The sequence below is a fragment of the Myiozetetes cayanensis genome, unplaced genomic scaffold (assembly GCF_022539395.1).
Source record: "Myiozetetes cayanensis isolate MyiCay16 unplaced genomic scaffold, myiCay2020 scf21, whole genome shotgun sequence".
Lineage (NCBI taxonomy): Eukaryota > Metazoa > Chordata > Aves > Passeriformes > Tyrannidae > Myiozetetes > Myiozetetes cayanensis.
Genome location: NW_026087423.1, coordinates 5,681,964 through 5,704,230, shown reverse-complemented (window position 1 = coordinate 5,704,230; position 22,267 = coordinate 5,681,964). Strand labels below are relative to the sequence as shown.

The 22,267-nt window shown below is 44.3% G+C and overlaps 1 protein-coding gene across 2 annotated transcripts in view; it reads right to left on the bottom strand.

Moving 5' to 3' along the window:
- Positions 1–12,115: 12,115 nt before the first annotated feature.
- The window catches only part of PI4KA (phosphatidylinositol 4-kinase alpha), a 54,938-nt gene continuing 44,786 nt past the window's right edge, over positions 12,116–22,267 (bottom strand). For both annotated transcript variants that reach the window (XM_050318584.1, XM_050318585.1), the window contains exons 43-55: positions 21,912–22,032; positions 21,486–21,615; positions 19,979–20,049; positions 19,145–19,217; positions 18,911–18,981; positions 18,248–18,357; positions 17,542–17,646; positions 16,953–17,078; positions 16,556–16,676; positions 15,729–15,888; positions 14,688–14,777; positions 13,747–13,830; positions 12,116–12,813 (exon numbers count right to left, since the gene is read on the bottom strand). In XM_050318584.1, the coding sequence (XP_050174541.1) occupies positions 12,762–12,813; positions 13,747–13,830; positions 14,688–14,777; positions 15,729–15,888; positions 16,556–16,676; positions 16,953–17,078; positions 17,542–17,646; positions 18,248–18,357; positions 18,911–18,981; positions 19,145–19,217; positions 19,979–20,049; positions 21,486–21,615; positions 21,912–22,032 (1,314 nt within the window). In that variant the 3' untranslated portion in view covers positions 12,116–12,761. The remainder of the gene's footprint in view (positions 12,814–13,746; positions 13,831–14,687; positions 14,778–15,728; positions 15,889–16,555; positions 16,677–16,952; positions 17,079–17,541; positions 17,647–18,247; positions 18,358–18,910; positions 18,982–19,144; positions 19,218–19,978; positions 20,050–21,485; positions 21,616–21,911; positions 22,033–22,267) is intronic.

Sequence of the window (22,267 nt, the reverse complement as noted above, 5' to 3'; positions counted from 1 at the left end):
TTGCTGAAGCTCCTTTTCTCCAGGCAGGACTTCAAGCTGTGCCTACTTCTTCGTCCCCTGTGGTTACACTCTCATCCTGTAAAGAAGCAGGGAGTCTGTGTGTCTGACACTGCCATGACCTACTGACAACGCACTGGGGGGGCCCCACTGGATGGCTACCCAGCCTTTTGATTCACGTTTAGAGGGAGTTTCGGTGCCTTGCTTACACTCTTCAGCTTTGAAATCTCTCTGTGATGGGCACCAGCAGCTCTTGGGTTAGAGCTGGGCACGTGGGAGTCTGCATCGTTGACTCAAGTCTGTTTAGGCCTCTGTTTTCCCAACTGTAGAAGAGATGAAAATCCTTCCCCGCTGGGGTCCCGGCAGGCCCAACAAATAGGAGCAATGCCAGGAGCCTGACAGCTCTTCAGATGACATGCCAAGGCTTGGCACTTCCAGTCCAGGGCTAACAGAGCACTTTCAACATGAGGCTCTTCACATCACCCTCTGTTACTGAGAGGCAAACAGACTCAGGATGTTTTGCTGACCTTCCCAACACGATGCAGCTCATCAAATGACACGGTGAGAAAAGGTTCTCATTTTGGCAGCTCTGTGTACCAGTGACATCATTTAGGTTATCTGCATGAGCCACTTGTGGGACTCTTGCACCCGTGCAGGATGCTGACTTTACAGAAGCTGGTTGGAGAGTGGATACATCATGGTGTTAAAGCAGCACCAGTGAAATTTGGCAAGCAAAGGAGACACTAACTTCTGATTTTAGCTGGAGGACACAGTTAAAGGCCAAGCTGTTACCCACTTTGCTACACTGTGTGTAGATATGGGCAGCACAAGAGAAGAAAGACCATGACGATTCTCACATGTATCTCCCCTTTTTCCAAACCACAACAGTTCTCTGAGTCTCCATCAGTTTCCTGGGTTGCTTTTCTATTGCACCAGCATGCAGAAAGTGAGGAGCCAGCAAGCACCAACTTGCACAGTATCAGTTCTCATGTAGGAGACTCCCTACCCCCAGCCAAACAGAAAGCTACAAACATTACAGGAATCTGCACCAGAGAGGCTCTGCTGCAGGGACATTTCATCCTGTTAAACAGTCCCATTTGCCTCCCAGACATTCTGCAGGAGAGGTGCCTTTTCAGAAGGTCCAGGTCCATAAGTAAAAGTCAGTCAGAACAAATGAGAAATCCACACCTCCAAGCACTGATGATGCTCTGGTAACACTGCTGTTTCTTGCAAGGCATAAGGTTCTTCAGAGTTCGAGGCATACAGTGCTCCCAGCCCAGAGGCTTTGGAGTTTGCTCCCTCCAGTGTCTCTGCTGGAGGCTGTCAATCCTTCACCACTGGGAAAAGCTGCCTTAACACTGTAAGCCTGGCAGATCAGGGGCAGGTGCAGGCTAAGAGATAAAGGAATTATTCTCTTCCCCATCCATACTCAGTATATGGCAGTGGAGGAAAAAAAATTAAGGGTTAGAAGGAACACTATGGAATGGTTTCAACATCCACTGAGACCATTAATTCTGGAGCAGTCAGAGCTGCACAGAGCCCCAGGGGGTGCTCGGGGATGCTCTGTTCAGCTCCCTCACATATCTACTCCAGAGATACTTCCCAGGCAAAGGAAAGAAGTTGTGCCTGCAGTAGAGTGGCCCTTTGGAACAAGAGGAGCTCAAAGAGGACTTCAGGAAAGCATGAAGATAAGTTTAGACATCAGAGTGCTGAGTGCTGGATACAGCTGTATCTTGGATGTCTGGACACAGTGAGACATCCCTGCAGTACAACACACTGCTTGGAAGGCAGTCATTTTCTTTAAGCAACAAAGAATTCCAGTGCAAAAAAAAAAAAAAAAAGAAATTGCAATGAATTTTGGAAGGCTTATCAGGGATGAAAGTTACCTGACACTGTGTCAGGAAAAGTACAACATGAGACTGACTGAGATCCTGCTTTCCTCCCCTTATGACGATTCAGTGAACACACCTGAACATCAGTCCTGCAGTTTCTGACTTGGACAGGAACAACCTGGTACAGAAACACATCCACAGTGCAACTGGCATTCTGGGCCACGAGTGACCATTTGTTTTACCTGCCCATATCTGTTGCCTCCCCTGACCTGTCCTGGTGTCAGTTTTACACAACACTTGTGGCAGAACTATCACAGTGTAAAAATGAAAGTTTGCCTCTTATTTCTCCTGCCTGGAGTCCTGCCACTCCCACCAAACAATGCCTAATCCCATGAAGGGTCATAAGAACGAAGAGTCTAAATAAAAATGCATAAAGGAATAAAAAAATGTCATCTCATTGAATTCAGATACAGTGCTGCAGCCCTGCAAGGTAACAGGTGTACCTGTATTTCAAAAAGGCTCTTGGGTTTTCTGGGAGCCAGAGACTAAAATGTTGTAAAATGGCAAATTAATTTAGATGTTAATTAAATACAGGAATAGCGATACTGCTGTTCCATGGTGGGCTATGAATAAACTTTTAGTAAAATTAAGCCTTTAGAGTTCTCTAACTGCACCAGTGAATATAGCCAAAGATGGTATCATCATACACAGAAAAAATAATTCCAGCCTTACATAAAAACTGACATCCACAAAAAATATATCCAAAGCAAAGCTTTGGGAAGATTCAAGGCAAATACTCCACTATTCTGTCTACAAAAACAAACAGTCAGCCAAAACATTTGTAGTGGAGTTTTCTGTGATGCTTAACCTTACACTTATGATGAAGCTTTAACAAAATCTATTTTGAAAGGGTTTTCTACACACATAATAACAAATTAGCATAAGACAACCTTGTTAACACAGATAGCTTGTTTAACTAGCTATCTGAGCATCCCAGGAGAAAATCATAGCACAGTGTTAATAAGCCAGGAAACTCCTATGCATGAGTTTACTAAAATAAAATCCAACTCTGCAAGCACTGTTGGGAGTCACAATGTTAACAAAACCACCCATCTCTCACACTGCTGGGATCCCTCTAGGCCAGGACTAGTGAGGGGCAAAACGACAACAGGTATTTAGGAGTAGATTTAGGGGTAGCTTACACACAGTGTGCTCATTAGGTGAATGCTCTGGCTCTGTGTTGACTCCTTGCTACAAGATATTTAACATGTTTGCATGTGAAGATTGTCACTGAGTTGAGGTGGTAGTGGAGAGACATGAATTCCAAAGGAGATGACAAAGCATTGTACAAACATCTCTTAGATTATCAATTCCCTGCATCTATCCTTGGAGCCTCGTAATTACAGGATAGTTGCCAAATTTCAGTATGCAGAAATATCCCCTTGCAAGAGTAGAAGACAAGCAGGTTGGTTTATTAACATGCTTCATGTGAATAGCCTCTGAGTCTCATTGAAAGGGATGAAAAAAGCAGAAGGATGACTTGAGTAGGTGTACATTGAAAGTACAACAGAAAGAAGTTTTTTCAGGTTGGGGAATTACTAAGTGTTTCCTCTGCCGAAAGAGAATAAAGCAGCAAGAGCCACAGTTTGATGACCAGCTGCAGAAATGTACCTGCTGGACGCTGTGTAATTTAGGGTGAGAGCCCAGAAAGATGTTCCAGGAGAAAGAAGGACCTTTTGCTAGTGGGTAAAGAGTCAGTCAGTTGATCAGAAAGCAAGGTGCTCTTGAAGACAAGGCTGCCCCAGCAGTGGCTGAGCCCCCATTACACTGTGGTGACTGTCGAGCCAGGTGTGGTGGCAGCATGGCAAGGCTGCTCAGTTCCCTGCCAGCCACAGAGAAAATGGGTTAAAAGGGAAGCAGGGCTGCTGCTGACCAGGTCTGGATACTGCTCTTGAGTTCATGCTTGGACCCACTTTGGGTGAGCAGTGAAGTCACAGCAGTTCTCAGCAGGGTCATGCAAACCCCTTCTGGTTTTTGCTCAAAGAGACTTGTATTGCCTGAACCTCGGTCTGAGATCTTGTTTCAGATGCACACAGCATAACCACAGCCAAGATCAGCCTGCTTGCAAGTCCAGTGTTCAGATGGTTTCCACCCCAAATCCTAAATCCCACCCTGTCACCTGGAAGAGAGCCCATTCTGCTCAAACCTCAGCCTGCATTTGGGGAAAACCTGACACTGGTTCAGTGAAAGGTTTGAAAATCCAACCCGTGTTCTTGGTTTGTAACAGACCCTCCGAAACAAGAAAAATGCCCTCGGTTTTAGGGTTCATCTGGACCTTGTTGCCAGACTCATGGTGTCATCTAGTGGTGACAGCTTGTATGGGCACACACTCAGTACCCACCTCCGCTTCCCAAACACCCCCTCAGAGTGTAGTGCAATTGCAGGTCTGGTCAATACCCTTCTTCCAAAGTACATCAACTTTGTGAGAGGCAGAACAGCTCCACCATTTCAGCAGAAGTTATTCACACCTCGAGGAGAGCTTTTTAGCAAAGGCTCCCAAAGTGAAGGGCAAGCTTTGCTTCTCCTATCACTCCTACAGAGCTAGTAGACACAATCTCCTGGGAAAGGGCAAACACAGGAACTTTGAGGAACAGCAATCAGCAACAGGCTCAGCTGTAACTAAGTCTTAAATGCAAGAGTCACTCTCAGCATAAAAGTTGCATCTGCTGAAATGCCCCTTTTACCTATACTGGAATAATGCTCAAAAATCACAGTAATAGATATTAGAGGAAAGGACTCCAATTTCAATTTGTACTTTGAGAGTTCCCTTGTACAGGCACATGTGCCCAGTTCTCAAGAAACAGCGGTTGATTTTTGCATTCCCAATTTTTATCCTATTGGATTCAAGTTCAAGAATCAAGCAGCCAAAGCAGCTCCCAAAGTCATAGCACATCTTTTGCAAGAAATTAAGTGCCTTACATCTCACTTCCAGCATTTCTAAAGGGATTTGGCCCACCACATCAAGCACATGAGAGTCCTGGCAATACGAATTCCTTCTCCTTGGTGACACTGGGAACTGATGTACCTGCTGTTCAGCCTACCCTGGTTTTAAGAAACCTTCAATGAAATTTAAGCTTAGGAGTTTTACCTTTCAGCTGAGACGAAGCAGAAACACAAATATGATTGGTTTTCCAGGCTCAGCTGATGGGCAGGAACAGAGTAACCACCAGCCCTGTTCCTGTAGCCTCAGGCACTGCACTGAGTCACTTGTCCCACAAGCTGATAAGAGCTGCATCTCAAAGGAAAGAAAACTCTCTTCAAAATGGAAGAAGTATCACAGCGTCAGCAGAAAGGCAGGGAAAAAAATGTTAATTTCAGCACCAAGTGGGTTTTCAGGTTCCTGAGGTCTGTCTGAGGTTTCTTCCCAGATCCAGCTCAGATGTTTCCTTGGCAGGTTTGTCTTCTGACCTAGAGCTTAATCCTTCCCTCTGATCTAGACATCCCATCTGCAAGCTAATGAGCTCGAAATTACTGCATATTTGTGTGGCCCTCTGAGCTCTGATGTGTGACACAACCACAGCTAGAGCTGGACTTGCTTCTTTCCTTATTGTCCGGGTTGCACCCTAAAGGCCAGGCTTGATGCTAAAACCAATGAAACTCAAATCCCAGTTTACATGTGGGGTAAGATGGAGAAAGCACTTCTCAGAACCCAGGCTTCTGATGGGATACCTCCCAAGACATGATTGTTAAGCCTGGTAACAGCACAGACCATGGCTATCTTCATGGCAGAGGATTCCAAACACCTCATTCCACCTTGGTGACAGACAGCAGGGGAAGACTTTTAAATATTACTTGCCTGGACTCAAAATGACCACAGGAATTAGTCAAAATCAATGAGCTCTAATGAGCTCAAATAGCTGCACCAAAGTGTTTTCTTCTTTTGGATGTGTTTTCTTCCCCCATCCTACCGCCTGTGTTCTGCTTATTCTATGAAGCTTAAAGACTTCACGGTGCTACCACTAAGTCTAGTGAGAAGGTGAAGCCCAAGGCAGACTGTTCAAAGGAAAGGGAGAATGTTAAACTACTGTTATGTGGGGAGGTTTTTAATTTTTAGTAAGTACACAAATATTAAAATAGTGGACAGCTTACATCAAAGGCTGCATATAGTGTACCTTTCACCCCAGAAATGTAGCTGCTCTGGAGCTGAATACAGCTGCTGCTCATCCAACACAGCGTGACAATAACAAGGAGAGCTCCTGCAATCTCCACAGTAAACCTCTGGGTTTTTGGTAAATGCACTATGGATTTCTGCACACTTGCTATACCAGAGGACACCCATATATTTAAAGGCTTCACCTGAGACAACAATGCAGAGCCAGCAAAATGCATTTCCTTTATGTCCTTTGGAAGGTCAAAAACCTCCCCAGCAGAATATGCTGGAATACAAACAGCCAGGCTCTTGAGCAATTTCATATCTGATATTCAGGTACTCACTAGCTCTACCACTCAGTGCCTGCCGTGACAGATATGTCACAACTAAAGGTCACGGCAAGGTTTCCCCTGCCAGACTCGCTCGCCTTACAGGAAAGGCAGATTTGCTCCTGCTCGGTTGCTCTGCCCGCTGTCCCAGGCCCCATGGCTTGTTTCGGAGTGCCCTCTGCCGCCCAGCCCACAGACCTGCGAGCCTGCAGGGAACGAAGCCGGGAATAGGAGCGCGATCCCGGTTACCGACGGACAGCAGTGAGCACCGTTCAGCCTCACGTGCAGGTCAGCGGCCCCGCGCTAGAGCCGAGCTCAGCATCTGGGTCTGCCTTACCTAAACTCTAACGTTTGGAAAGCACTGCCTCCGACCAGGGCTGCAGACACAATTGATTTTTAGGTCTGTTTTCTGGGGCAACTCTACCTCAGCTCACCTCTCATATCTCAAAAAGCTCTTGCCCAGTTGTTCTCATCTGAGATCTGAGGTAGAAAAGGCAGCAGATGCCCCTTCCACCAGCACTGCTGGGATTCTTCATTTGCAGCAATGGGAAGCAGCTTTATTCTTCACTTTCACCCAGCCCACATCATCTGACTGATGAGTAACTTCTGTCTCCAAAGCAAAATGGGAAAACTGACTTCTGTCCTGCCCTAGTCCAAGATATGGAAGCAGGAATGCCTTTAGGGGTCTCGGGGGCCTTACCAATACTCCTTCTGTTCAAGCTGGTGCAGGCAGCTTACACCAAGACTGAAGTTTGTGACTCTCAGTACCAGAACATAACGTGTTCCTGCAGTTTGTTACTTACTTGGGTTAATACAGTTCTTTTAACACAGTTCTTTTAAGCACAACAGCCGTAAGTATCTTTATTAGAGCACTCACTCATGTCCACTCAGCTCCCACACAGGCACAGCACTGTCCTGCATAAGAAATAGCTTAGCAATATGTACAGGATTCTCTGTGCAGTGAGGGCAGGTACTGCAAAGCTCTGTTTGCTCCAGTCATGTGAAGTTCTCAGCAAGGAAAGGGTTGCATGTGTGCACACCAAGATGCGCACACACATACAGTCTTCACCTGTGTGCCGACAGCTTAGATGTGGCAGTCAAAATGTAACTTGCACTGGGCAGGAGAACTACATGAAAGCAATATAAGATTTTATACCTCTTATATTTTTGTTATCCAGAGGAATATTCCTCTGTGAGGTATCCTATACCTCTACAAATATGGAATTCCATGACTCGACACTTCTTACATCTGGATCGAAGCTACCACACCATGTTTGCTCCTAATCAATACATGCAGCTGGTACTGTCTCTTAGATTTACTACAATTCAGGCACTTTTTTCCTCTCTCATAGCAAAACACAATTGGTTTCATCAGGCTTGTCACTGCAAAGCTGAGACTATTTGCTTAAGAACAGACAGACACATTTCTAGCTCTGTGTCTGTTGCCAGTGAGGGATTTTTAATTCCAAAAGGTATGTGGGGGTGTCAGGGTACGTAGCAGCCTTTGTGTGGGCACTTTTACACTCATACTCCCAATAATAACTCCCAATTTCCTTCCACTTTTGGCTGTCATGCTTTTCTTGGGAAGGGATACCTGAATGCAATCAAAGAAGTAACCTTTCCCTTCAGTGAATTGCCAGCCATTGTTATCTGCCTTCCTGATGACTGTGATTGCTCATCTGTGTCACTGTGTCACCATCCCAGTGTGCTCTCCCTGACAGGCAGCAGAGCCACGAGTAACATTCATAAACCCATAACACAAGCCTGGTCACAGTTTCTTGCTGCCACAGTAAGCACTGAGGCTACCGATGGCTCTGCTGACCCTGGAGAGAGATGTGCTAGAACAACACAACTCACAGCAACACTATCACTGCTGTTGGGCAACTGATACTGTACCAGAAATAAACACAACAGCATTGCCTACAATGACAAAGCTCTGGTCACAGGGCTGCTGCAGTGGCAAGGGCCCAGCAGAAAACCACTTCTTTTGGGGAGGCTGTGCTAGTTAGTGAGCCAGGACTGCACGTTATCAGAGCTCATCTGCTTTTGCCAGCTAAGTAGCTTATCTAATAAATACACTATGTCACCTTACAAATCTCGCTTCTTCAGGATTATAACTCCTGTGACCTCCCAAATGCAGAATCCTCACAGAAGCAAATGAGTCGCCAAAAACTCAAACCCCACACCGTAGGTAACAGTGTGGGGAAGGGTCCTTTGTGCCAGGCCTGGAAACTGCAGCAGCACCGCCAAACATCATTTCAAGGTGCTCTCAGTAACAAGGTTCTGTCAGAGAGCCTTGGTAGAGAAATGATCCCTGTGCATGCTGTCTTTGAGCGTGCCACATGCTGCCCAGCAGATTTCATCCTTGTTACATGGGACACTTAACAAACACCGTGACTTAACACCATACAGCACAGCCACAATATTTTTCATAAGGTCACACAATTAATTATGCTTTTAAGCTGTATCTACATTCAGGAAAAAATCTTTTTTTTATTGCTCTTTTTTAGATTTCCCCTTGCTTCCATGTGAACACTCTGGTTCACATGCAGGCAAGGGGGAAGGATGATGAAATAGAAAAAAAAAGTCTAATCTAAACCATTCCTTATTGGCCACAATCCCTTCCCCCCTCTCCAGCATTTTTCCACAGAGAACTCTAGCTCTTCTTCCCGTGTTTGCTCATTTCATTGGCTTCTCCCCAAGCTCCCATTCCCTGCCCACATCAAGCCTGATGCTATGCAGCATGTGCTGGGTGTCTGCAGGGGTTACCACGACCCTGGTACCAGCCAGAACATCACCCAGGCACGTTGTGCTAATGGAGGTGGATTGCTTGGCTTCAGTCTCTAACACACATAATGAGATTAGCATTTGAATAGTGCTGATCAAGTTACCAGTAGCTCTGAACCCTGGGTCCATCAGATGCAAATGAATCACTATAAATTTTGCTCCTTTCTTAAGGGCTCTTTATATGCATGGCCAACACAGAAAGAACTGCAGTGGGTATTAGCCTGGGCAGTTTGTCTCTCACCATGACCAGGAATTTCTGAGAGTGGAGAAACCACTCATCCTTAGATAATTTTTTTTTTTTTTTCAAGAGCAGGTTTCCCCCTCTTTTTGATGCCTCTTTTCTCCCAGGACTGTGCAGGCATCAGGACGTATTCTGGCATGAGGTTCAGAGACAAAAACCTTCACAATACCTTCATGTAGGTCTTAATTCCATCTGTTCTTAATTACCTGAGTAACTTCTGAAAGTCCTGCCAGCCTCCTTGTGCCAAGGACGTCTTCCCTGGTGGAAGGATGAAGGTGAAGTAAGTCTATACTGTGTCCAAGTGCATTGATTCAGTATCACCACAGCATCTGCAATATTGTGAAGCGTCTTAGTGCTCTTGCCTCCTGAGTCTCCCTGGGGGAAGAAACAGTACACATCCCATTTAGGAAGAATCATCTTTAGGGTACTGCCTTGCATGATTGAATGTAAACAGCCTAATCCCCTCCATGGATGCTCAAACAGGGGAGTCTTCTCCCACCTCTGTTCTGTGAGAAGGAACCCTGAGGAAAGGGGAAGAAGGCACAGTCAACTCGTAAAACCAAAGCTCCCCTGACACCGCAGCAGGAAAAGAAGTCACAGGAGCTTGTAATTCCTACTAACATGGAGTTTTAATACGTTCACAACATTTCTGCGAGCTTCAGAGCAGAAGGAGTGATAGAACCAAGTTATCTCAAATGCAGTCATCCTAGAGTTTTTGAGACAGTACTGCAAACAAGCCTGTTCTTGCAGAAACTCCTGCTGACCACCATAGGCAATTGACACCAGCTGCTTTCATTTCTCTGGGTCTTGAACTTCATTTGAGTTTTCATTTTACACAGTGCATTTATACTGAGGTGCAGGAAAAAAAATACATGCACATAAGCATTAACCTGAATTAACAATATATTAGAACTCCTCGTCACCTCCCCTGAGAAGAGTAGAAACCTTCACCTTTCATCACTCCACCTGCTTCTCATTACAGGAAACGTGTGAGGAAGTTTACCACATTTGTAGTGTCAAATCAGCTCCTTTCCTATGGAGCCTAAATAGGTACAACTGGCCGCAGGCACAGAGCACCAAAATTACTCCATGTCCCAGTTGCTTATATAATAAATCTAAATTAAATCAATAATTAAAGCAGTTCTTGCACACTACTTCTCCCTGGTGGTCCTCCAACCTCTTTAGAAAGCCAATGGCACCTCCCTACTTCGCTAATGAGAAAAGCGGTTCAGAGCCCACCTCGCTGTGAGCCACCCACTGCACAGGCAGCAGACAAGACCCGTTTTAACACCCATGGCAAAAGTAGGCGTAATTTTTTAATGAAACAGGCGGGCTGCAGCCCTTCCACAGTGGGAAAGGGCCAGGCCCTTCTCTGCACCACGCACAAGACACACCCCAAAGACAGAGTCAAACCACGCTGCCCCCTCTGCCCCCTCTCCGGCTCCCTGAGCTGCGAGCACAGCAGAGCAGCTCCCTCCTCAGCCAGCCTGAGCGGCGGGATAAGGGAGTCCCCCTTGAGCAGCTCCAGCTTCCCTGGGACACGCTGGGAATTCCCTCAGCAAAGCAGAAACTCACCCTGGGAGACTTAAGAACTGACTCAGAGGTGCTCAAAAGGCACACTCCCAAGGGGCAGCCGTATCATTGGCTCACCATCCCCACACACACAGACCACCCTGCACTGCTCTCCGCCCCAACTCAGCTCCCCAGGAGCCCCGGGAACCAGGCCGGGGAAGCTACAGCCCCAGCCCTGCCCACGGGGGCCACAGAAACCCCTCAGAAAGGGAAACCCTCACATGAACACCAACACCGTGCTCCTTCAACTGGGCGCGGCAGAGCCCCACCCTCAGGGCTGGACCCACCTCACGGCACGGCCCCGCCTCAGGGTTGGGTCTCCCTCACGGCACCTCCACCCCCGGCACTGAGCGCTCTTTGGGCCTGGATGTTTCTCACGTCTCAGCGCTGAGCGCTCCTTGGAGCGCTGTTCGGTGTTCTCCTCACGCGTCAGGGCTGGGTCTCCCTCATGGCACCTCCGCCCCTCAGCGCTCAGGGCTGTGCCCCCTCCTCGCCGAGCGCTCCTCGGGGCTGTCTACCGTGTTCTCCTCACGCGTCAGGGCTGGGTCTCCCTCATGACACCTCTGCCCCGCAGCGCTCGGGGCTGTGCCCCGGCCCCGCCGAGCGCTCCTCGGGGCTGTGTCCCGTGTCCCGTGTCGCCGCCGCCCCTCAGGGCTCGCTCCCCCTCACGGCTGAGCCCCCTCGTCGCGCGCTGAACCCCCCCCGCCCCCGCAGGGGCCCCGAGCCCTCGGCCCGGTGCCCGCGCTCGCCGCAGCCGCCAGGGGGCGCCCCAGGGCCCCGCAGCCCCGTCCCTGAGGGGCACGGGCTGGACATGTGGGGAAACAACCCTAAAGAGGGGACAAAAACATAAAGAGGGGAAAAAAAAAACCCTAAAGAGGGGACAGCTCGTGTTTTGAAGAGCCCATTCTCGAATGACAAGCATGTAGAAAAGGAAAAAAGGCCCCCAAAGACCTGTGTCCCAGCCCAGGGCAGGGTTCCTTTGTCAGCAACACCGGGAAGTTTTACCCTTGGTCCTGTGTTTCAGCCCTCGCCCAAAACATTTATTTGATGAACAAAAAAATGTCATTTAAGATGGACAAGCAGCTGAAGAAGAAATCAGATTTCTCCATTAGAAAGAAAGGTCATAATAATAATGAACTGTACAAAAATGGGCATAGTCATGTCTATAAACTAAAAACAGCGCAGGGCAAAAGATTTGCAACAGACACAAAGTCTAAGATCTTTTATTACATTTTATAGATTAAATATATCTTCAGTAGAGTCTCTCTTTTAAAACACACAAAAGGAAAAAATACATTCTTCATGTACATATGAAATACTGACCACGTAGCAGGGACCATGTACAGTGCAAAGTATGAACACAGCTACACAGACATCACCACCTTGGATGATTATCAGGCTTTTTCTACAGTAAAACTGGAACAGGTTAACATTTCTGTTTCCAAAGAGAAATCCATACCCTTCCCTTCCATGGCATTTTGTGGGATTGTGCAGGAAAGAGTTTTATTTATGTTTTAAAGGTATTATAAAATCCTTGCATTGCATGAAAAATTATCAAACTCCTCAAGCTTTGCCTCTTTCACACATTCATAATCATAGTACAATTTTTATTCTGATTGCAACCCAACTCCAAAAATCCAGGGAAAAACAGAAATATATATAACCTGGTATACAGAAAGGAATGAATCAGACTGATTGTTGCATTGTCCAGGAAACTTGTACCCACATGTAGACACACACACAGAGAAGATGGAAGATAGCGAGGTGTGACAGAACATCTGCTATTTATCACAAGTTTGGAGTGAGGGCACGGGGTTGCACGTTTCGCTTCGGCAGTGAATCTCTAGCGTTTCTCAGTATGGGATGTCGTTCTGGTAGTACTGGATCATGTCGTATGTCCTACTCCTAAAGAAGAAAAGCAAAGCCAGAAGTAAGTCAAAGTTTAAAAAAACACTCCACCCATTGTCACAGAAACATTAATCAGGATGCCACAGAAGCACAACATGACTGAAGGAAATCAGCTGCAGATCAGAACTAGCCCTCCACGCTTTGAAGGCATTGTGAAGGCCCAGTTACTGTTATGACAGCACAAAACATCCTGCTCTTGTTTAAACTAGGAAATGTATAATGAATGAAGCAAGATCATCAGGGCCGCATGGAGACGTGATTATGTGGAAATAAAAGTCATCTTAATTAAGGAGAATGCTAATATTGAAAATAAAAGTGTAGAGGAAATAACAGCATTAATAGCAGCATCTCTGATGAGTGATTGAGCAAACAAATCTCAGCTTGTTACACATAACTCAATTCTCCATGGGCAGAGCTTATTCAGGTCACAGACTAACCATGCCACAGGTAAAGAGGCTCAGGCTTGTCAGAACTAAGCTGGCCCTGGGCATTCACTGCCTTCAAACTCCCCAGTATTTATCTGAGTTTGAGCAGGTGCACCAGCAAGCACTGGAACATCCAATTCAGTTCTAGTGGGGCTGTATCTGAGCCAGTGAGTGGTACTGGTCTCGAGCTGACCACATATGGAACTACACAAGTTTGTATTAGACTCTCCACAAAGTCTGTATTATCTGGGATAATAAACAGGCACTTAAGATGTTTAACTATTACATTTACTCTTTAGGCTAACCAGCCTTAGCTTAAGTCTTCCTTCCCAGTAAAAGTGAGGAGATGCAGCATGTTCAGAAGTAAAGCTGCTCTCCTGCACTATCTAAATATCAACAACTCAAATGTTTGATATCTGACTGATAAAACTCTATTTTTCAGCTCTGCTCAAATCCTGATGACCTTCCTTTAGCCACAGGGAGAAGACATGCATAGATGCCAAACCTGTTGCTGAGGAAACAATTCTGGATGATCTTGATGATGAAAGTTGCAGCCTCCCGTTCAGTCATGTTGGGGCTGAACCTGTGTCTGTATGCAGAAAAATCACAAAAAGCAAGAGAAAATTACTGAAGTTTCCTTTGGACATGATACAAACGTGTCTTTGCACAAGCTCAGCTTCTGCAAGTCCCTACTTCTTGTGATACCACCTGGTACAAATTACATACATCTTAACAAGCGCTTACTGTTAGTCTAAGAGTGGAGACAGAAGCTGTGAACTTTTCATCAGTCTAGTGGTGACTCCAGGAACAGCCAATCCCTCTTTTGAGGCAGCTGCTGTTTTAAATTATGATTGTACCTAGTCCTGCCCTTGAGCTCCAGCCCATCACACTTCATGAACCTGTGCTTATCCTCAGGAAACTGCAGAAAGTTAAAAACAAGAAATGCTGAGCTAACTCTGCTCACTCCAGAGTTGACTGTGGAGGCATAAACCTGAAGCGCTGTTTGAAGTGTCACATCAGAAACTGTATTTGCCTAAGCTGTTGCATGTTATCTCATAGTTCCATTCCAGTACTGCATTATCTGTAGAACAAATTTTAAGATGCCGTTATTCAGACTGACACCATTTCAGAGGACATCAGACTCTGCCACACATCATCTCTCAATTAAAGCAAATCTTTACAGTTTTATTTTGCTAGTCCTACAGACTTAAGGATAACCCATGTACTTGCACAGTCACTGAACAGCTTGAACTTAATTCTACAGAATGGCCTCTCTGGAATTCTTCCTTTCTAAGATATTCTATAAACGAGTTCCTATTTTTACAACTACAGGACATTTAAGATATTTGAGCAGCACAACACCTATACTCGCTGCACAAGCTGTGGCAGTCTAAATTCTGTGAAGAACCTATGGACACATTTTCCAGTTCAGACAGGCTGACTTACTTCAACAGCTTGATTGTCTGCCCTCGGAAACAGGGCAGCCCTGTATCCAACATCAGTGTGACCAGAGAGACCACAGCGTCCATGTAAGGCCTAGAGGAAAAGGGGACAGAAAGGTGACAGTGCTCAAACTTCTGCAGCCTTAGCAGGTAAAGCAGGCAAGCTGAGGAGTTCAACGAGCTGGATCACACCTTTTCCTGTAATTAAATCAACACAATTAATCCTCTTACGTTTGCTGGTGAAGCTACACCATTGTTTGCAATCTGTCACCTTAATTAAATTTCACTCCTTTATTGCTGGACTACCAAACGCTCAGAATGCTGCAAGATGAAATCTCGAGGATTATACAAAGCAGTGCTTTAGCAAACAACATTTCTTTGGTATCAAAAAGGTGAACCAGTGCACCAAAACAGTACAGAAGGCTGAAAGCAACAGGAACATAATATCTTTTAATTCCTAATTAGTCTGTGTAATTCTTTGCTACATCGGCCCAGCTTCTGTCTCCTTCTTGTCTTCCTACTCAGAACATTTATTATCTACCAAGCTATTACTCTACTACTTGGGTGACACATTTGCCTTGGCACAAAACTGTCCAGACTCAGGGACAGCTTCCCCCTCAGGGAACCAAACTGATCTTGACTCCAAGCCAGCCCCTCTGGGGCTCCTAGCTGAAGAAACTTCAATTCTGTAAGATAATATCAATAATTCTTTAAACTCATGATAGAAAGAGCTTTTATTTAGACTGTACTGTCCTTCTCCCACCCATGTGCAGAAGTACACTAAATCGTGTGAGGAAATGTGTGTAACATCACATTTTTGAATTGAATATATAAAATTTTCAAACAAAGTACGGACAGAAAAAATACCACAAAGATAAACTGTAAAACAATAGGATTATTATGGTGTTTCAAAGTTTGCAAGATGTAAAGAGGACAGTCCAACAGGCTCAGACCCCCTACAGATAAAGATTTATTACTATTCATCTTCTCATCTGGTTTTGGGCATGCAAGCACTTTCACTTTTGAGCAGTTAAGAGCACCTTACCTGACTGCCAGATAGCCTCTGACACACATCTCCATAAACCATTTGAATGGAGTTGCCTCCATTTTTCCTCCCATTATCATCACCATCTCATCTGTCAGCTTAATGTCGGGCTCCCAGCCCAGGTTTCCACCAGGTGAGCTTTCAAACATGAATCCAAAATCTGTGCACAAAAGATAAACTGCCTCATAACTTTGTTGGTGAATTGTGTGTGCTGTTAAAGTTGACAGAAGAAAGGAGAGGTGGATTTCATGTATTAATACAAACGTTTTAACTCCAAGTGTATAAAAGCTTTGGTGAAGTGTAGCAACACCAACAAAAGCATCATCACCGTGACATTAGACTAGATGTAAGAATGGTGATATCAAACAAACTCCTTGATGAAATATCTGTGCAGCTCCAGAAAAGCAAAGATAAAGCAGAGGTTACAGCCTCACAAAATTAAATAAATTTACTTGTCAGGTTTAATTCACACCCATACAGCGATGAAAGGAACCCAAAGACACATTTCTGTAATTACACACACACACATCCATGTGTATGCATGCATGAGAATGTTATACATGTGTAATCCACACGTGTGTGTGGATACACTGTCCTGAAGCTGATTAAACCTTGCAAAGCTAAATTGAAACAGAAGCAGCCAACACAAATACACAACACTGAACAGGCACGGAAATATCCACGTACTTTTCCCAACTGTGAAATCAGTAAACAGATGGATCTCCAAAGGGAAATGGCTTATTGCCTTATTGTCTTTTATCAGCAATAAGCTGATAACAGCAGAAGGGAAAGGTAAAGATTGAAATTCAGATGTGCATATGACTGACCAATATGAATGATGTGTCCCTTTTTGTCCAGCATGATGTTGCCATTATGCCTGTCCTTAATCTGCAGCAGGAACAGCAGCAGACTGTAGGCAGCCATACTGCGGATGAAGTTGTAGCGAGCCTGTACAAACAACAGAGGGAATTTAATAACTCTCCATCAGGAGATGATACAGATGAATAAAGTTTTTAGTTTGAAGCAATGCTCAATGATATTCTCCATCCATCTACAGCTGCAGTAACTTCTTTAGCTAACTCGCTCATAGCTAAAAACGGATTATCGGCATCAGAAACCAGACACAGCATTATGGCAGTCGTTATCCCCTTATCTGTCCCTATTTCTTATAGCTAGAATGTTTCTGAGTTGAGATTTTGCTGTGCTTGCCAACTGGTATTTTACCTTCTGGAATGCCAGGGTAGACTCATCTCCATATTGCCTCGTAAAGTAATCGTACATCCCAAAGTCTGTCTGCCTGCCCAGCTGGTCCCGGGATGTGCAGTCGGGAATGCACTCAATAACACCACACTGCAGGGCAAGAGGAGAAACAGCTCTGTAAAGCACAGGCCCAAAATATATTTTGTTCATGGCTCCTGGCAGTCATGCAGGTCCTCTGGGAAATGTGGGGAAGCCCATAGATCACTAAATACAAAATGTTTAGTTTGTTATAAAAGAAGAATATCCATTATTTTAGGATTTCCATGCAATTTAAGATGAGCTCTGTGACTTTCCACTGACTTGCACAATGTAGTCCCGAAAATCAAACAGCAAACGTGAATAACCACAAGCAGCAAAATTTCAGAGTCAAAAGCTTTAGAAAAGCAGGAAGCAGGAAAGCAAAGCTTTTTTTACTGCTGGTACTTCAAATATTTGGCATAAATGATGTGGGCAGTACTTCCTTGCAGTATGGAATTTTTACATGTGCTGGAAGAAAAGGTCTTTTTTAATTAGGGACTATTTTCTACAGCACTACACTTAATTGCCCACTTACCCCAGGAGCTGTGGCCACCACTCTGTATGGAAACACAAAAAGATCCAGGCCTACCAGCTGAAAGATGTTCTTGAAGAGATCAATGATTTGTAAAGCCAACATGTCCTGTTATACAAGAGAAAAATTGCACAAGCATTACAGGGGCTGTGGGTCATAAATGAGATTACAAAATGCTCTAAAGAACTCTGAAGGGCACATCAAGCTGCCCCAGCAGGTCTGCACATGTGTGCTCGTGTGTGCACTGTGGCTCTGGGGGAAATCAGAAAGGGAAGTGATAAATGCTGTTTAGGTGGGCAGCAAACAACACTGATGATTTAACTGCTGGCTAAAGAAGAACAAACTTTCCCTCACCCTTTGATAAGACGGCTACTGACAACTCCAGAGATAATAACCAACATTCCATCTTAATCAAAACCCATCAAGCTTCAAGGTACAAGATCCCACCTTGGGAACTATTGCTACGTTACCAATAGTAAATATTGAAAAATTGAAAAGGAATTGTAAGACATTGTAAACTGTCTTGAAAGAACGGCCTTTCCTACTGAACCATTATTTCTCCAGGGGTACAACACAGCTCTCTCTCTCAGTCCTTAACTAGCGGTGATTCTCAAAGTTCCAACGAAAAATATCTCTACACTAAAATAATTTTCTTCTCGCATATTGTCACCTCCAAATCCGTCTTCTCTAAGTGCCAACAGCTCTGTACCTGTCTGCAGTCGTCGCCCACTTTGAAGATGGCTGCCTGCCAGCAGATCTTCTTGCTGTCCACCTTCTCTTCTGCGCTTTCGTCGATGGAATCGGAACGGCAGCGCAGACCTGTGACAAGGGCACGAAGCAAAACCCAGAGTGGCCTCTCATTAGTAACTTCCTATCATGACAAGCCTTCTGCACTCTAACCCACAACATTTCAGATATTTCTGCCTCGCAAGCTGGGTACCGTAAGATCCTTTGTCAACTGGAACATCTCAAATTAGTGCTTATGATACACCTGAGAAATGCCTGCACTGCATTCAGCCGGTCAGCTGCAGCATCCCACAAAACATATTATGAGAAAAAACTGCCAAAACCTGGCATTTCTTACAGTTTAAAAACCAGGAAAAGGCCATCACTTTTCATTTTAGTCTGAAATAACTGTGAAACTTCAAGATCCCTTTGTGGCTTGCTTCCTGGAACTTAAAAAAGGATTTAAATTTTCAGAATGTTCATCTCTCACTGATACAGTTCCATTTCTCAGCTCAACCACTGCAGACAAAGATCAACATGGAAATAATTTTACTGCAGCAGTACAGGTCAATAAAAGCAGGCAACATTAAAGGAATTGCTGACTCTAATTAATTAGAGTGTCAGTGATTAAGATGCAGTTACTAACCTTCTTTTTCAAGCTCACTGACTCCGCATCGTTTCACTTTAAATTTGGCCAGATAGGGTGCTTTTGCTGCACTACATTGTAACAAAAACAAAGATGATGATGAGTATAAGCCAAACAAGAATTTATATAGAAAAAATACCTGAATATCATGGTAACTTTAGGTGGTAACTTTATAAATTTTTATACTTATATACACACACACATAAATAAAGAATTGACAAGAGCATGTGGTACCTCTGCATAGGAGTTCCTGATTTGTAGTCAATGTCCAGAACAATGGCTTCAGGATTGCTGGGCAAGTAACAGCCTGCAAAATGGAGCAGACAGCTGAGAACAAATCCACTGGCTGGTGAGACAGTGCAAGTTGGGCAGTAACTGATGTCAGTGTCTATAACTTCAGTACATAGTTGTGAATTAAATAAAATGGTAGAGAAAAACTGGCCATTACAGTCTGTGAGCCACGAAGGACACAGGATCCTTTGCACAACAGCCCCTCACAAGATGTGGCAGCACCTCCCAGTGCCCTGGGGAGTGCTCTCAGCCACCAGCACTGTAAGGCCTCTCACACAGAGATCAGGAAAAGCTTTCATCAAACTCCATTTTAAAGAGAAGATTCAGACTGGGGTAATGTATGTTCAAGATTTGAAAGGACCTTCAGATAATGACATGTCATGGGAATGTGTGATGGGAGAAAGAGGAGATGAAAGGAACCGGACGGCAAAACTTCTCCAAAACGCCTCCTCTTCTTAAAAAAGAAGGTGGTACAAAGAAAAAGTTTATTTATCCTTCCTCTTCAGACATACATTTCTACTTTTATCCGTGATGTGCATTATCTAACTTGCCTTTGGGCAAGGTTTGATGCACCATATAGAAATTGCTGGATGGGTAAAAATATTTCACTTTTTTTCTACAGAGAAACAACCAAACTACAACAGAAGAACAGCCACCAGCACCAAAACTGAGAGCTGCCATTTGCAGAGATTTCAAGATTTGCTTGCAGAAAATACAGTTTTCAACTCATGCTGAAAGCAAAAGCCCACAATTTTATATGATTAAATCACTTCTTACCAGGCTGCACTTTCACCTCGGACAGAGCACTCAAACAAGCTTTTTTTCTTTCATCTCCTTTAGGGAATGGCCTAGAAAGATGAATGATCTTTTATTTATCTGCATACTATATATTACTATGTACCAGCCTCAAATTTGTTCCAAACTTACACAAACTTCACTCAAAAGGTTCCTTCCTGCCCCATTTCTAAAGAACTTGCAGGCTCAGTACCTGACCAGAACATTTTCGATCTTAACCAATGATACAGTCTTTGCTTTGTAGATTTAACACTGATCTGGCACACAAGTTGTTGCCAAACCCAAGCAGCATAACAGAGGTGAGTGAAATACATGAAGGCTCTTCCTGACACAGATATTTGAGCAGAATTATTATACCTTTGTAAGCACCACTGTAGTTATGCCAACAAAACTTTCCCTTGTGGAACCCACTCCAGGATAAGGCAGCTGACGAGTATTAGTTATGCTCTAGTTTTAAGTAGTACAGCAGATTACTAAAGCAGCAACATAACACTTAATTAAATCATCACAGATTATTAATTTCTTTCATCTACAAAGCAAACAGCATCTTCTCTGTGTTGTCTTTACACTAGAGATGCACAAAAATAAAACTCATTCTAAGGCTGGGGTGCAAAATGCACAATTATCATCAGTTGCTCAAACATGACTTCACACTTAGAACACTTGATTTAATTCCAAATATTAAGGCATTCACAGCTCCCAAACCCCTCCTTTAAACTCATCCCACTGGGTGAAAACTTGTTCACATGCACAGAGACAGTCCCTAACATTGGGTTGTTTCTGTCCTGTGTCCTTTAAGCTGATGCCTTTATACTGGTGATTTGCAAAGCTTCATTTTAAGAGAGGTGTGTTCTGTGTTCCAGAAAATACATTTTATACGACTCTCAAATACTTTCATATGCCAGAGAGTGTTTTAAAAATATGCAATGAAACCCCACTTACAGACATGGAGCTCGTGTGCTGAGCTGCTGCCCCCACTGACAAACTTTATCAAAGTTAAATTACGTATCTTGTTGCAAAATTTACAGTCAAGAGTGGGAATTTCTCTGTGAGCAGGACTTTGAATTCTAAGAGATCAACAGTCCAACGTTTATGACATCAAATCTTTCTCCATAGCCACAATTTAGAAATGAAGAAAAAAAGACTTGCATATACAAGAAGAACAATCATTGTGGTATTACACTGCACAATGAAATCTCTTTGAGAAGAGAAAATTACAATTTCATGGAGTTGTAGCTGTTTCAGACAGACTGCTGGTCAAGGCATGAGCACTGAGATCACAGCAGGTAAATTATCCCTGCAAGTCAAGCTAAAACGAGCCTTTGCATCCTACTACAACTCTTAAGTTACATTTAAGCCCCCCAAAAAATCTATTATCATAGTAGTGAAAACACTACCTCAATACTCTTAAAAGCCTCTTAATTAGGAACTGGTAATGAACAGAACAGTGAGCCCCAAAAGAGCACGATTTCTGAAGTACAAGACTTACTTGATAATGGCTGAAACATTGGTGATTTTATTGAAGAAATCAAATTCCCGCTGGTAGAACTCCTTGGCTGGGCCAGACAACGAGCCAGTGATCTCCTCCACCAGCTGCTCCAGAAGTTCCCCAATGTCAGCTGCATGTGAGAAAAGGGAGCATCTGTGTCAGAAGCTCATTTCTGAAAGCCAAACGTTACAGGTAATGGAAATAACCACCCTTGGTCAGTGTTCACAAACAGGCACTGACGCCAATAGCACCGAGTCTCCACTGACACTCTGTCAGGCACTGATGCAGAACGGGCCCTACCTCTAGGAATGAAAGAGAACTTCCAGCTAAAGGCATTTTTCCTGCCAAGAAAGAAGCAAGAAGGAGATTTAGTCTGAACTAAGACAAGGAAAGGAGTCAAGTCAGGTTATATTTTCAGGCACTCACGATCTTTTTGATGTCCTTCTTCATCCAGGTAGATATTAGTCTTCATGTTCCAGATGAACTGGTGAGCCAGGAGCTGGGATTTGGCAGCTGCCCACAGGATGTATTCTCTAACGTAACCCATCTGCAACCACACCCAGCTCAGTAAGGATCAGAGGTCATCACAGCTCTAGCACACTAAATATTACTGCTTTTAACAGGTTTCCTTCAAACCCAGAAAGTATTAAATGGATGGAAAAAAGGCCTTTGCACTCTCATTCAAGACCTTTGAAGAAAGACAGTGTATTTTTAAAGGCAGGGAACTGAACTAAACTGCTTTCAGTTTTATTACTGACCTATACTGTCATTCTAACCAACCC